This window comes from Ascidiella aspersa, chromosome 3, assembly GCF_963924565.1.
Source record: "Ascidiella aspersa chromosome 3, kaAscAspe10.2, whole genome shotgun sequence".
In the NCBI taxonomy this organism is placed as follows: Eukaryota; Metazoa; Chordata; class Ascidiacea; order Phlebobranchia; family Ascidiidae; genus Ascidiella; species Ascidiella aspersa.
Window position 1 is genome coordinate 12730645 of NC_139449.1, and position 17431 is coordinate 12748075.

Genomic DNA, 17431 nt, shown 5'->3' on the forward strand with positions numbered 1-17431 from the left:
ATCTATCTATCTATCTATCTATCTATATTAAATACTTTGTCACGTTACCGATTTATTTATTCTCTTGTCAAGTTGGTAGCGGCTTTCAGAGTAGTTATGTAGGTCGTAGTCCTGCATTGTACAAATGAAACATGGTTGACTTTCATTTAAACATAACTGTTTTTCAATTTTAATCTGTTTAGGCTTACTTTATATAACAAACGCAACGCAATTCTTTTAATATTACATATTTTCAAGTATGTTTTTTGTCTACTTATTTCTTCGCACGGTAATTGTACAAAAACTAACTTGTAAAAAAAATGGTTGCAACAGATTCAAAGTAATGAATTAACTTTAAAATGGATTTAAATTTAAAAGAGAGGCGATGTGTCCGGCTGCATTGGGCCGAAACGCTGAGTGACGTTTGAAATGGTTAAAAAGCTGCACTTCAAGGCGCTGATGGCTTCCAGCTGTTCTGCGACCCTTGGGCCACCGATCTCCGCGGCTGACTCTATCAAGATCTAGCCCTCGTTCTCAGTCATTTAACTCGTTACCTCGGCCAAAGCATTCTACGCGCCAACCAGTTTCAAGCGGTCAAACATTGTAAGTGTATTTTTGCAAAAAAAAACGCATTAGATTGTCACTGTGTATGTTATTTATCATACTGCGAATAGCTTTTCGGCTGACGTTAATCATTATTAGGTTTGCACTGTTTTAACCTGATAGGGACATTTATCAGTGGCAATGAAGCTGTGCATTGAATTGGGGTCGTACCACTCCTAATTTAATGAAAGACACACACAAACATATGTGTTTAATAACATCTGTGATCTAGCCCCTCGATAGTTGCTTTATGACCAACGATTACGGCTTCCGTATCAATAGTATAGATCGACAGATTCGGCGAGTCTGCGATGGCTTTTCGGTGTACACTCCTAATTTACTTAGTAGACTATCTTTTACTGAAAATGAATGTGAAGGATTTTCATTTCGATGAATCCAGATTTGCCGGGTGGGCCGTGAAAGCATAAACGTATTCAATTTGTGGGAACCAATAAATTGAAGAAATCATCAACAGCTTTATTTATGTTGCTTTTAAGGAGACTTGTAAAATTAACGCCATTCTTGTGCAAAGGTGAAGTGCTTTTAACCGCATCATTAATATATTTTTGAATAAAACTTGTTAGGACACATTGCATTGCCTGTTCTACAGGAAAGCGAATACGTGCGTTGGCGGCTTACCCTCGTCCATAAAATGGCGACTTATGTTAATGAATTTAACAAATGCCTGCAGCAATATTATTATACGTCGAATTTCATAACAGGTGAATTAGGCTATTTCTTTTTGGATATGTAGCTTTGAGCATTCTTTTAAATCTTCTCTTTAATAAAAACTTGTTTGGGTATTTTTTAACATTGTTTAATGTGACTTGGTGTGCTCTTGTTAACGGTCATGTTAAACAGCCCTGCTTGTAACAACATTCGTGCGTCCTGACGAAGAAGTTATCTTTGAGAAAAATCTTAACACTCGTGTTACGTCTCGGGCTGCTGCGTCCAAGTTTAACTGGATACCATGTGGCAAACAATTCGTGCAGACCACACAGGGATGCTCGCCTGGCAACAATAGATTTTTCGATTAATTTTACATTTGTGCCAGAAGTCCGCTTCGCCGGTTTGCACTTTTTTAGATTTGAACTCGCTTAGTTTTCATGAAACATCGGCAAATAAGTCTTTCCATGTCAACGTCGCTTTGCTTTTAACTGTATTTACTAACGTGCTACGCGGTCGATAATAATAAATTTACGCATTTGCAATAGAAAATCAATGGTATTTATGAGCATAAAAATGGAATGCGACAATTCCCTATGCTACGAGGAGCTAAGCTAAATATTTTAACTTCCCTTAAGTCAGTAGACGTAAAGCATATTTTAATATTCCAATTCAAATAACCATTAGCGACGCCTTTTTTAGGAATTTCTAAACAATCCTTTTTAAGTTTAATTTAAACTATAGTAGCAGTTGTTATAGTAATCTTTTGGATGCAAGGTTTATTGACTTGACACCGTAACCTAAAACTTATCAATACAGTTGTGTTGTTGAAATTACAGGGCAAAATAACTCTACAAATGCAGCATATGGCGGTTTAATTGAAGAAATTCATCTTTATGCAATGGCTGTTTTATGGGTTTTGGATACCGTGGAGCCCTTAGGCATGTCGATAAACAACATCAGTCCCTTGACCATCTTGGACGCGTGCTGGCCATGCTATTTTACTGGACTAAAATGTCTAACTCAGCATAATAAAAACACACACGACTGAACCTGAACTTAGTTTATATAGCATAGAAGCACGAAGTAAACTCTGAACTTGACAATTCAATAAACAGCGACTTTTAAAAAGAAAAGTTAGTCGCGGTGTGACTCAATGTAGTGTTCGCACAATCTTATTGCCGCAATGTCATCTGTTGCTACTTGTCGCTTCGCTTTCCTTTACGGACTGATTCTAAAACACAAAATAAAAATTAAACTTTGCACTTAAAATATTGTATCTCGACGAAGATGTTTATCATCTATTTGCGATGAGCAGACATACAACAAGGCCCCCACAAGGAGCGTGTGTACATTGGGATATTCACAGACAATTTCATAAAACACGCATCATAAAAAGCAGTTAAGCACGATATATATAAAATAAGGGCGTCCAATATTCAGGTATCACATATTAAGACAACTTTAAACATTAAAAACGTCAAATTACAACCAACGTCATGCTAAACACAAGGCATTATCAAAACAACATCTAACGACAACCAAGCTATCCATCTCTAAGAGTTCAAAACAGACTTAAATTTCCATAGGTCAAACGAACGTCAATAATTTAGTAAAACGCCAGCTAATCTAGTTTGCCAAATTTTGAATAAATTCTTTGCAACAAAGCCGGTAATTGTTTGCTCTAAGTCAATATAACACAAAACTTTTTGCACCTTAGCAAAAAAAACTGTTACTTCTAAACATATTTTCCTGGTGGGTCTTTTACTGGTACTGAGCTTGAGGTAAGGATATTTATATCTTTCTGGAGAAAGATAAGAAACCACATTCTTGTCGATACATATCTTGTTTTTAACAATTTATATAAACATGCTATACAGAATTCGGTTACTGGGAGTTCGTAGTGATTACCACCATAACCATAATAACATTCAGCGCAGTTGCTGGGAGAATATCTATACAATAATACAATATACAAGACCAACGAACATAATTCACACAAATCACATCGTTAGAAACACGTATTTTTCGTTTACTTTCCTGCCAGATGTCCGTTTCCCGGATTAAGTTTGCAAGCCAAGTGAAGGAAAAGTATATATTTACATAAAATTCACAAATAAGGTCTTAAATATTTTGTTATGCGGTGAAAATCCTCAGTCCTACTGGGTCAATGGTTCGTATACAATACATTTTTATTTATAGCCACTTTATATTACCTGTTGGTATTTTTTAATTTATTGGGAAGAATATCAATAAATGAACGTCGTTAAATACAAAATAGTAGGTTCAAGAACTCTATGCTCCAAATGTAAATTTACACAGACCATAACCAAAAACGTGTCCCCCAATATGATTAAAAACTGTAAAGCATTACGTCTTACATGAGCTGTGAGGTTAAGGTGAAATACGCCTAACATTTCAGTTTCTAACAGGAACAGGCTTTCCCCAAGTACAAGGGTATTGAGAAAACGTTGTCGACTTATCAGGTCATATAAATTATAGTGGTTCTCAAACATACATGCAATGTCACCACCTCATAGGGACTATAGACCATCATCGCCCACTAAAAGACGAAAAGACAGAAAGAACTAATTTAATAAAATATAAAGTACACCAATCGCAGTAAATAGTGTTTTTTGGAGATGTAGCTTGGTGCCTCACCGAGCGCTTTATTATTTGGAGTCATTGGGTCAGATAAATCGTTTGCTATTGTAAAGGCAATTTCTTTATATTCATAACATTTCCATCACAGCTAAAAATATTCCAGGACAACAATCTTATTTTGCATATTATACGAGGGCCACATAAAGCAAGCAGGGGCGGATCCAGTTTTTTTAAATCCAGGATTAAAAAACATTTATAACATTGGGTAAAAATCAGGTCATTAGAGAATGCGATGTTGACATGGCATTTTGAGCTGAATTTTCTAAATGAATGAATCGAAAATTTGTTGCATTTACATGGAATAAACCTCGGGGGCGAAGGCCATGACACCTTCCCCCTGGACTGCTATTTCAAAGCATTAGCCATTATGTTAAACACATTTGTCATTTATTAATTATTTAGCCTTGATTAATTTAATAAGATGCGAAACGAAAGAGTTTGGAATTGCTTAACTGTCACGGATAACGGTGGTTCTTGGGTTTGGCCAACCCTGATTTCGAGTATGTTCTATCGCCCCTAATTGTATCTATTTCGCCCCAAGATATCTCCCACTTTGAGAACCACTTTGTATTATAAAACGCGTGTTTAGCTTTTGCTAAATATCACAAATCGTTGTAAAATAAGTTTTTACTAGGGGCACCGACGAGGGCCAGAATACTGCACTTCCAACAAAGTAAAAAAGTGGGATAGAAAGTCTATGAAATGTGTGTTACGTATAATCTGGGTGATCTTTTTATGTCGAAAATATTCCTGCGGCGTTTAGGTTACGGAGAAGCTCCAATTTTTCACACAATAAAACAACACTAGCCAACATAAGCAAACCAGTATATAAAATACAAAAACATGTGCCTTTTCTCTGCTATAGTTTACACGAAGCACCTACTTTTATTTAAGAGCTCAAGCTTTCAGATATAATTTCAACATTAACACACATATTAACAAGCAATTCGATAACCAGAATAGTTGACCTAAAAAGCATTATTGAATTGTAAATTCCCGTTCTGCAACCCTGTTATTAAATATAGTCTGTGACAAACTTACATCCCTAGATTGGGAGGTCATAAACATACAATACGCTAAAAATAAAACACCTGTCTGATAAGTAATAACATTACACAAAACTCCTAAGGCATTATTTAAAGCAGTGCTCCGCAACCGGTGTGCCGCGACGTTCCCGAATATGTGAAATTTTCAATAATCAGTGGAATTAACATAAAAATGGTACGCCAAGACAGGCATTTTGGTATTATGCAATATCCAGGTGTAACTTTCTAAATTTCTTTAAAAGATAAACATTTTATAAAAAAAATCATCGGAAGTCAAATTTTAAACAGCTAAAAACTAACTCAACTATACCAGGAGTATAAATATACAGCAATTTTCGAATCTTAGACCAAAGTGGAAAGGAAGATTATCCAGATAATCGAAACCCATAAAATACCATTGTAAATGTAATATTGGCATTTCGTGTTTGTTTAAATAAATCTTAAACTAATGGTCAGGTTTCATTTTCCAAATATGCTATTAAAAGCCCTCAATGTTCTTTGAACCGTATTTGCAAGGGCATTTTTTTATGATTTTAGCCTAGGCCAGCGGTTCTCAACCAGTGAGCCATGGCTCACTGGTGGGCCATGGGAACATTTTGAGTGGGCCACAGACCAATTTAAAATAGCCAGATTTACTGAAGAATTTATTTTCATTTATGTCACTAAACTTAATTTTACAGGAATATTGGCTTGAGGAGGAATCGAAAAGGAATGTAAATTTCCTGTTCAGCAGCAAGTATCTCACTAATGCACGGTTAAAGAAATAATCTGTTTTGAAACATGATCTGCTGTTTTTTTGTTCTAAACCTAGTTTATAGTTTTTTTTTTCATAAACATTTATTGGGCCACAGAATTTTTGTGAAACGAAAATTAACAACGGAAGAAAAAAGGTTGAAAACCACTGGGGCCTAGGCGCTTAAGATGATTTAGGAAGACCGTAAAACCGCAAAAATAAAATCATATAATAGAACAATGTATTACGTCATATTTTTGCATTTAATCACTATTTGCCACTTTATTTCTGGGCTGCCTATAAGGATATTTCCTGATGTTGTGTATTGTCGATCGACATATTTCGTAGGTGTGCCGCAAGTGAAGACATGTTGCGGAGCACTGATTTCAAAGCATACATAATAAATATATTTAATTGCGCTTTACTATAGGTTTGCAGGCCAACTATACGTAAACATTCATCACCGGTTTAACAACAGTATTACAATGTCTTTGTATGCATTTAAGCTTATACACTTACTTGTACTGAAATGCTGCTCCTAATGACAGCGTTGCGAAGTATAAGAGCTTTGGTACGGTGTAAATATTCTTTACCAACTTGCAAAGTTTTGGCAAAAGTTAAACTCCTATGATCAGTTTCGCGTGCATGAAGAATCTGTTAAAAATTAAACAAAACATATTTCTAACAAGGTTTGTAAGTGGATATAAAAGTTTTGTAAACATTTTTGAACAATATAAGGCGCTGGTCTAGAATCCTACCACAACGAAACATCATTTGGGTTAGGGTGCGGGTTAGCGTTTGGGTTAAGGTGGGTCAAGTATTATTATTAAACAAAGAATATAATAATACTTGACCCACCCACACCCAAACGCTAACCCGCACCCTAACTCAAATTTTGTGCGTTGATTTTAGAACTGTGGTAGGATTCTAGACCAGCGCCCAATATAACACTTTATCTGGTTGTGGCATTTTAGATTTGAATCCCATATCTGAAAAAAAAAAATTTAAAACACAGGGTTTTAAAAATCTGTTTGGACAACCAGTGAAGTCAAACATTGAAAAAATACAAAAGTGGATCCACCGTAATTCGTAATGTTTTAGATGAGAACACTAAGTTCGAATGACGAATATTAAAAAATAATTATGTCAGGGTCAACCTTTTATTCTTTAAATTATACCGTATATCTGTAAGGACGAAAGATAGCGGGTCGAATTTAAAACTTAGAAGCCAATTTTTTCGACTTCATTAATACTAAACGATGAAAACATAAATTAGAAAGAAATCGTCGTTTATTTTGGAATTTATTAAAAGCTAGTTCATATTTCCGTCTGACAAACATTTATTTTAACAATTAGCCGTATTTTAACTTCATTAACTAAATACTCTGCAGGCCCAAACATAATAGTCTTTCAGGCCGCATGTTAATTGCGGGGCGTAAGTTTAGCTGGCCCTGATTTAGATTTGCATGGCAAATTAACACTAAAAAATTGGTCCCACAAGTTAAGTAAAACGATTGGTGTCCAGCATTGATTTTCTCCCACCTTGTTTTGTGAGTCTATTCTAGCTTGAATTTGTCCGTCCAGGATCAGAGGCATAAGTTCATCTTCTAACGCAGCAACCGTGCAGTTAAACGCACTTGCCATGCGCCGCATGTCGGCCAGCTTATAAGGACTAAAATACTGAAACGACATAATTTGAAGCGTAAATAAATTGAAAAAGCAACTAATGTTTTAGTTTTAGAGGATTGATTGGGCCAGTTGTGTTGTACTGCATAAGTATAAATTTGGTTAAACAAATAAACAAAATACCCGGAAATCTTATTGTTTTAGAAAAAAATAAAATTAAAAAAAGAAAAAAACAAAAAACAGTACATACATATTTCAAAAATAAATATTTTTTTACGTTTTTTTTTCATTTTTTTTAAATTAATATTTTTTCGAAAATAAAAAAAATGTATATAATATTTTTTAAGGATTTTGTTTACTTCAACAGCACATAGAGGGCAAGAAAAAGTTAACCTAAACCGTTAATTGTAATCAACCTAAAGCGATGCATGCGCTAACCTGGACAAGTGCCCGGCATCGGATTTGCGTGTAGAGCTTGTCAACGTGCGGTGAAAGGTATATGTCCAGCAACATTCCCCCCCTGCCCTCTTGCAGAAGGCTCAGGCACTTTCCGTACTGCGATTTGTAGAAGGCGAACACGATCTCGCGTATGGTAGGTTCAAGCTCAAGAAGGAGTTTAAACGAACTGAAAAAAAGTTAAAATGGAAATTAGGAAGTATTTTATACCGATGTCGATAACACGTTTTTTGATAAAAAGGATAGCTATCCACCACGAGGATGGCTATTCTTTTATATGACCACAATAGGTAGGTCAAATTTACTGAATAATGACAATCAAATATTTCCGATTTATGACATTCATTTGAACTTTAAACAGGTTATCCAAAATTCTATTTAACGCTAAAATATTAAATATTATTATCTGAGCATTTAATATATTAAAATTGAAAACGCTGTGATAAATCGCTAACCAAATGACAAATTAGCTATATCGTTTAGATACCGGCATTACCGATACTAACACGTTTCACCAATTTTTGGCGCTGATCCCCGATAATATGGAAAATCTTAAATAAAAATACAGTTCAGTGGTGGACAAGAGAAACTTGTTCAATTTTAACGAAACTACATCTATACGCAATTTAACGTCGCAGGAGAGTGCAAATAAAAACAACTTTTTGGAAATCTGAGTCGCCGTAAACGGGGAGTCAAGAAAACAATGTACATCTGTCCAAATTATCGTCACTTAAGGAATTCTCGAAAAAACACACAATTTCTGAGTTAGTAAGTAAAACGCAGCCTCAAGTAAATATTTAGGAAACCTTTTAAATGTAATCCCCGTATTGTATTATTATATTGATTAAATTTTCAAAACGGAAATAAATAATTTTCAGGAAAGTTAATGAAGAGGCCCTTATCGCAACATAAAAAAACCGTGACCCATTTATAAGTAATATCGATTATGGGCAACCATACAAAAAATCCCTTGATACATGCCACAATAAGGAACCTGAACTTATGTCGTTATAAACAGGAAAGACTCGAGCCTACACTGTCCAATTTTAATCCAATTTATCAAGCTGTGGTCTCTTAATCAGTAGTACGTGTAGTACCATCAATGTGTAAGTTTACCGAAATATAGCCGATAATGTAATAAATTAATCGGGAAATTTCATGTAACCGAAATGAAATGTTGTGTGTTGCGTCTAAAATCGATCGACGAAATACTCGGCCACTGCCCACAACACTTGGATATAAGCAGGCCACACAGTTCTACCAAGATAATTTCCCCTAAAATAGTCTCTTCTATTAAGAGAAAGCATGGGGCTCGATATGGATCGCGATTCACCCTTTGATACTGCTCCTGTTAGTTCCTGGCGACGAGCAAACATGCTGACCGTTTGAATGACCGACAGACAATTTTTTTTAATATATAATAAATATATTCATCTGGAGATATTTTGAAGAACCTTGTAAAAAGTGGTCACTGTTTGATCTCAGCAGATTTAAACATTAATTTTGAGAAAAAAAATTTTAGAGAAAAAAAAATCAGCGTTTAGAAAATAACGACATCGGTGTGATTAACAAACCTGCTGTTAATGACTTGAGCTTGTAGTTCATTTCGATTGAAAGTTGCCAGTGCGCATAAACTCCCATAAACGGCGACGTTATTTGGTGATAAAAGCTAACAAAGACAAATAAACACATAAATCACCAGTTTATTGACTATTGTAGGGAAATAAACCACGAGTAAACAAAATTATTTTCAGAGAATAATATCTTACTTCAGTACAATAATATCTTACTTCATGTCATATCTCGTAAAAAAATCCACACATTGGTAGATCAAATTAAGCAACAACAAGGCTAACTGAAGAAACAGTTTTACCTCTGGAAAGTCACAATGGTCAACAGATGCTTGCAAGAAACTTTTTGCAGCTAATTTGTATTTTCCCATCGCCAAATTTGCAAGACCTGCTGCACACCTGTGGTGATGTAGAAATGTGAACAGAACCATAAATAAAAAAAACTGACATAGAAAACTACTTACTTTAGTTTTGTAAATGTAACAAGGTTTTGACTGTCCCTTTCCTTCTCTGTTAGATCTCCTGTACCTTCAGCTTTGCTAACATAAGTAAGAACATGAGACCAGTTGCCCAGATAGATGCAAACCTACAAGTGAATCGCAAGTCAAGTAATAAAATAGTACCGCCAACAGAAAGCAGTAGTACATATATATTAGGGATGTATTTGGAATTTCGAATAAGGTAACAAACCCTACAATTATTCATTGTAAAAACACAAATAATGACATCACTTTTTAATGAGATATTAGTAAGTAAATGATAGACCTGGCCTAAAAAAAACTGTAGGTTTGAACAAACAAATCCAAACTAAGGAAAGCGATAATATTCAATATTCGTGTTTAAAAATATATATTTACGTTTTTGAACATGCAGATCCTATGCATCACACTACCCTAGTCAACTTACCTTGATTACATTAAGACACATACTAACAATATGTCTGGTTGATATGCAATAGTCTCTTGCTCGGCTGTAACACTTCAGGGCATTGTTTAAGTCACCCATCTTTAAATAGTGAGTGCCAAGATCATCAAAGCCCCTCCTACAATACAATAACAAAACAATTATATGAATTAACTGATTCGGAAATTAATAATTAACGATTTCGGAAATTAATAAATTAATAATTAAGATTTTTATAGAGTACAACATACTCTATAACAAGGATAGCCAGCAGTCACGTTAATGTTGGACACATTTCACCTGATCGCGTTGAAATATGTGTTCTGTCATAACTAGGGCGATTATTTTTTGACTTGTAAGAAAAATTCAAAATTTTGTCAAAATTTACACGTTAGGTCAATTCATCTAAATTATTTTAAGTTAAATCGATCAAAAATGCACATGAATCGTTGACAAAATGAAAAACTCATGAAAAAAAACTCAAAACATCTAAAACTTGTGGTTTACGACACCAAGACACTAATGCAGTACTTTAAACAACAATAGGTTATTTGAATCAATGTTCTAACAAAGGGGTAGGGAACCTTTTTAACTAAGGGAGCCATATAAGCCAAATATCTGTGGTTTTATTTCCATGAGAGCCATATAATAGTTTTTTAACATCTGGTTATAGGTTAGAATAATAGTAAATTGAGCAGGGCAGGTTATTTTGTTCTCATTTAAAGGACAGAACATGCTATGCACCAAAAATGAATTAGCTTAGTTTGCGCAACTTCGATTAGGGACTTCCATTGAAAGAAAAGGACCTTTTGGATATTAAGATATTCCTTCAAACGAGATAACAGTCTCGAAAAACAAAAAGGATTCATGCAAGGCGCCGCAAAATTTGCTATTATGTGTGTTAAAAAAGTAAAAATAAAGTTAGGAAAGCGGTTGTGGCCGCGTGCAGTTTTATTTGAGATCATACTGAGAAATGATAGCTTAGATTTTTCGGGAAGCCAAATTCTTTTATCAAAAGAGCCATATGCCTTTACAAAAAGAGCCATAGGTTCCCGAACCCTGTTTTAATAGCTCAAAATTTTGTCAAAATAATATATTTTTAGATCAAAATTTGTCAAAATTTCAAATACTCGGTCAAAAAATAGCCACCCTAGTCATCACTGTAGCTGTTGCACACAAACTGTTGTCTGGAAAGCCTAATAAAGCGGTCTTTGACGTTACAATTAACCTTTATCGCTGGCTTGGAATGCATATAAATCTTAAAATGTTTAATAAGTGTTCTTGTGACTTTTTACTGAACCAGTCGTTCACGAGTCTCTAAAAAATAGTTCAGTCGATCGTAATCATCATAAGTGGGCTATAATTGACTATAACATCAGAACAACATATACATATATTATATTAACCTTATACTTTCTTTGATTGAGTTACTCTTGTAATTTTTAAGGTCAATGTCAAGTTTTTCCATAATGGTGTTGGCATGTTTTGTTGTGTTGTCAATCCACTGAACATCGAGTGATGGACTTTGTACCAGGCCCGCCACTCCATCAGGAAGAACAGAAGCTGACCTTCAGCATAAAAATGCAATTAACTACACAAAAATTCACTGCAATTTAAAAAAAATTATATTTTACTGTGAGCAAAAAATAGTGCCTTGGTACCAAGAACTTTGTGAAAAAATGTTCAACAATTGTCAATTGTATATTAAAAATACTCTTTTTAAGAAATAAGATTACATAATATCAGATAACAAATCTCTATGTAATGCTACACAAACCAAGAATCAGTCAGACCTACCTTATAGCTTCACACAGTTTCTCATGAATGCTTTGATAAAGTCCAACATTTAATGTATTCTTTACAAACTGTAGAGCCATTCTGTTTTTCAATAAAAAACATATTAGGATATATCTATCTTAAAAAAAGTCATCATATATTAAGTTGAATCATTTATAATATATACCATAGTATGAAGACCAACAACACAATAAAGTCAAATACGCAGTAATATCTATGGCACAGTAAGACCTAAATCGACAAAATAATCCTAAAACAGTGTGAGATGTTGTGGCTTGTGGGACAACTTTGGGCCAGCTGTGTGGCTTCTGCAGTATTGGTATTAATGATTGGGCACTCTATTGTAAAGTTGCTTTATCAGTGGTCTGTTTGGAGTTGGGGGGGAAATGAGTGGGCTAAAAATTTGGGTGTTAAAATTATTAGGGAGTTAGTGATGCAGTTAGGGGTGGGGTTTGGTAAAAGATTGTGTCCTGATTTTGGCCACTTAGATTTTATTTTGATTTAGTCATAATTTTATAAAGTAGGGGTCGGTATACATACCCAACTGCCAATCAAAATTATTCCGCTGCCTCCTTTACAAACCGTGCACAATACTACTCATATTTTTGGTAATTTTACATATGCATTTTATAAATTTGTTCGCGCTTTGAGTGAAGCCTATGGAAAATTTCCACATAGTCGCTTTGCCTTTAAGGGAAAATCCTCAGTCTAAAAGCTGCATGCTAACTATGTAACTATCAACAAAGATCTACAGGTAAAAAGCATTTTATCGAGCTTTGCATGACAGCATTGTGTTATTAGGGCCCTAATAAACAAAGTTTTTAGCGTGTTGCGCGAGTGATTTGTTGCCTTTTACTTATTGTAAGACTAATTTTTAATTTCAAAAATATTCTGTTTCTTTCTCTGATTGAAAATAACAATAATAACATGTAAAAAACATACATTAAATAAAATAATTATTACAGCCCACTGAGATCTACAAAGATAATTTTGGTGCCCGACTAAGAAAAGGTTGCCGATCCCTGCCCTTAAGTCAGGAAGCAGGTGTAACATAGAAACTGTTGTGGTAACTTGGTTTAAATTTTTTTTAAGAAATGCTTCCTCTTATTGAATTAATGATTAGCCGCTAGCCATAACAGCAAAGGAGTATAGATCCCCAACAATTAAGTGATTAATAATAGTAAAATGGTTATATCTTTAAACTAAAATTTTGCTCTGCCTACCTCAAAGCCTCCACTCTTAATGAAGGAGCATGCGCAGCTACAAACATAAGCCTTTCTATCTTCATAATTCCTTTGTAGCTTGCGGCATATGCATCCAAGTCCTGAAAATTGCATATAAAATTTGACATTCATCCAAAAAAAGTCTGTTTTTATCCATTTAAATTGGTCTATAAACCACTATTATTTAGTAAGCTTTTTTCATCTTCACAGTACAAAATTTCTCATAAAAAAATATTATTAAACTTACCGTCTTAGCGGAAAATCTATTAAACTCAACGTCACTATTTCAATGGTTCATTGAATTATTAAATAGGATTTTTAACATGTGGAATGCATTTGGTTAAGTCTTGTTGTAGTTTCGCAGAAGTTTATGTGTAGCAATTAAACTAAAGAATTGGCCATATAATAAATTGGTAGATGAAGTAATCAATTAACTAAAACTGTTTTTAGAAGGTCTGAAAAAACAACAACCAAATTTTGCTAAAGGGCACTTTTCCAGTAAGGCAAGTGTTTGTCAAATCAGAACTCGACTGGAGTGAATTGCACTCGTTTTGGCGACCGGGCGATGGTAAAATACTAACACTGTTCTACTGCATTAAATTTAGGAAAACAGGTTGAAAGTTTGTCTATTTCAGCAAATGTGTTGGTTGGCGCATACTTTACAATAGTTCAACAAACACATTCTTGTAAGCCGGAGGATGGCCTAAATAAATGCGAGTTTGTGTTTTGTGATTTCACTTTGGTTTCTATATTTAGAGGTGGGACTGGACACTTCAACCGTTGTTCCTCATGCTATAATTCAGTAACGTTTTACACACTGCTAATAAACCTGTAAGATGTCCTACTGGCCGCTTATAGCATTATTTTATTACAGTGTTCTCACTAGTGAAATTTTTGTAAAATTGTGTACGTTACTTCCAGGGTGTTAAAACAAAAACCTGCACGCCCATGATTGGAGCATATGATGTCTTGTTTTAGACACCCCCTGTCCAAGTTCAACGTTCAAATGTAACAAGATCAAATGGCTGGCCTTACAGATTAATGGGAAGTATTACTTTAGGTTGCACAGAAGCATAAAGCATCAATTGGCCATAACACAAACATAATGCTGTGGCGTGTCCTTATTTATAACGTACCACACATGACATACACCACACGACTCACATATCCTACCAGGATGGTGTCAAGCTGCCAGTCGCTCAGGCATTCCTAAATACAACCGGACATGTGCACTGCTCTCCACTTCTGCAATGTCCATAATTGAAGCAATTTTTTTTAATTTTGGATCACAATATGTTTCATTATTAAAGCTATAAAACAGCTTTCAATCAAGTATAGAACATTGTTCAACCTACCTAACAACAATCAAAATCACAAAACATTCAACTAAAGGATTTTTGAGTAAAAAACAAGTGACAACTTAGCTCTTTACAAAAACCTGCAACTTGTAACCAGATTTATCAATTAAAGGCATAAATTGTAAAGCAAAGTAATGCACATTTGTCATATTAAAAAATAATAATAATTGCACAAAACCTGCCCATGTTAATTGCACATTGGGACAAAAATTAGCTTTTTTCTCAGTATTCATAATTAAGGAGTGTTGTGCTTAAAATAATGCCTATGCGATAAGATAATATACAGTGTGGATCTAGGTTAGTGGCTCTCAAACTGGGGTCCGCGAGACTATTTTCTGGGACCGCGAAGCAACTTACATTAAATCAACACGACTTTAAAATTGTTAGCGCAATAAAATTTTCAGGTATATTACTTTTCCAAATCAAGCTTAACAAACACAAGTCAATAATACTAACTATACCATATATTAAATTTCCAAATCAAGTTAAACAAACATAATATTTCTTACTATGCCGTACATAGGCCTAATTGTGGGACAAAAAAAGAAAATCAAACTCAGGCTCGACCTATACATGCAAAGTGATTGTACGCTTATGTAATTCTAATGTGTTTGCACTCATCATCACAAGCTATACGAGTAGTTGTTCACGACTTTAAGTTAAATTATGCATTGTGATGTCATAGTGTTGCATTGTGCTAATAAGAATTACGTTTTTACAGCTTGCTGCGCTGCCACTGTGGGCTGTACGGTCACGGTTTGAAAAACTTTTTGTGATTGCTTCACTCAGATAAAGAAGCAAGTACACCTGTTCCATCGATATTATTAGAAACAACATGCTATTTTGTGTATATTTTTAAGGCGAGCGTGAGCAATTAAAAAAATTGCTAGGGGACCGTTGCATAATTATTTAAAAAAAGTTCAAGAACCACTGATCTAGATAGTCAAGGCATATTGACAATTTACTTACAAGGTTGGAATTATCCACAGTAAAGTTTCTCTCCACCAATTGTTGATCACCAACATCATTTTCTTGTGGGTCACCATCCACTTGCATGGGTTCAACATTCTTTGTAAAACAAAAACAAATTTTATGTATTATAACATTTTAGGAGGCACCCATGTGCAGCGCATTTTGTGTACACAAAGTAGATTGGCAAGTGTTTAAATGAATTGGTAGGTGTTTTAACAACATTAGGGCCTGTTTTATACTACCTATTTGCCCAAGCTACATCGACTTGAGTTAGGGTTTGGGTGGTGGTAATATTAAATTTAATATCCTGAGTTTTGTATTAATTGTTTAATTATATAATCCCCTAATCCAGGGATGTCCTACCTTTTAGCATAATGGGCAGCATTTAAAGATTTCGATGGGCCGCAAAACCTATTACATTTAAGGGGTGACGTCATAAGTTACGTCATATCGCAACGTCATAAAACAACTTAACTAAAAACACTCGCTTTTCGAGAGAGAACTCGTGCGCAAATATGCAAGTAAATCTCCGCCTTTTTATTTTTATTATGGCGAAGCGCAAACAATTGAGTTTACATGTTTTGGTTGATATATTTCCTTAAAACGGTCCGCAAAAACAAACATGTTGCTCAGCATTGATGAGTGCCAGAAGTGTTCAATGATCGTTGAAACGCGACATTAGACTCGATAGTCTCAGAAAACATATAACATTAGGCCTACATGTCGGAAAATCTGTTGTCAATATAGGCCACTGAAAGTGAGAATAAGTCGTGGGCCGCATGTAAACATCAGACGGGCTGCAATGCCGCGGGTTGGACATCCCTGCGCTAATCCATTTAAATTACTCTATTCGCTAGGTAAATTACCCATTTTTTAACTATGCTTCTGTGAGATCTTGTGAAGATATGTCACCCTGGTTACAGTAAGTAAAATGTATACACAGCAAAGAGAAGAACATCAATCTAAAACTAATTTAAGCTTATAACTGTAATATCTTAAAAACTCACCGGCAAAGCGTTAAATATTCCCAAAGCGTGAAGTGGCATAATTAATGACTATGCTATTATTACAATTTGTAGTCAATCATTACAACATCTACACCACACAACAAATAGAATAACATGACACAATCAGTTAATTTAGGCAGTGTAACCAGAAGCCCAAAAAACAAAAATTGGTAACACAATGGATTGTATTCTAGTTCCTTTTAAGAGTTTCTGCTAAACATAGTGGCATACCAGTCTGCATTTTATGGCACTTAATGGCGGATCTTGGGTCCTGCACAGCGAGAAGTGTACAGGTGTTTAATCAAGGTTTTATGCATATCAGAAGTTTGGAAATCTTGCACAGCCTAACTATTTTCTGGAATTGGGGTTTGGAGACTACGAATTAGGGTCTCGACCCGTAAATTAACCTTACATTTTGAAAAATCCTGAATAAAATCTAAAAAGTGGTTCACTCCTTTCAAAAAGTGGTTCACTCCAGCATAGCATGACATCACAAGTTGTATTCTAAAGATGTAATGTTTGAAAATTGATAATTTTTCAATTTTTAATTTGGCACATAACGTTGATACAACAATTAATAAAAAAACAATATTTATCAAACATAACATTGATTTTAGAAATTTTAATGAAAGTGGCTATTTGACCAGATCTCCTTTTCCGCTTGCACCAATCTGTGATTATTTATTGAAGTTAGGGTTCGGGTGGTGGTAGTATTAGATTAATTTTCTGAGTGATTTTTTGGGAAATTGATTTAAATTACTTTGTTAGCTAGGTAAATAGCCTTGTGCCAGGCTTTTTGAACAGACCGCTCTCTTTTATGCTTGCAC

At 34.7% G+C, this 17431-nt stretch overlaps 1 protein-coding gene across 2 annotated transcripts; it reads right to left on the reverse strand.

Moving 5' to 3' along the window:
* Window positions 1-2307: 2307 nt before the first annotated feature.
* On the reverse strand, window positions 2308-16694 carry LOC146160248 (COP9 signalosome complex subunit 1-like). 2 transcript variants are annotated; one of them, XM_083385777.1, is made up of 13 exons: window positions 16605-16694; window positions 15595-15693; window positions 13268-13368; window positions 12045-12125; window positions 11654-11815; window positions 10251-10386; window positions 9809-9930; window positions 9647-9743; window positions 9348-9442; window positions 7756-7942; window positions 7234-7371; window positions 6211-6345; window positions 2308-2482 (listed from the first exon to the last, which is right to left on the reverse strand). In XM_083385777.1, the coding sequence occupies exons 1-13, from the start codon at window positions 16641-16643 to the stop codon at window positions 2438-2440; spliced, it is 1437 nt and encodes a 478-aa protein (XP_083241903.1). In that variant the 5' UTR covers window positions 16644-16694; the 3' UTR covers window positions 2308-2437. The 2 variants fall into 2 exon arrangements, with proteins under 2 accessions (XP_083241903.1, XP_083241902.1); XM_083385776.1 differs by lacking the exon at window positions 16605-16694.
* Between the last annotated feature and the right edge of the window lie 737 nt (window positions 16695-17431).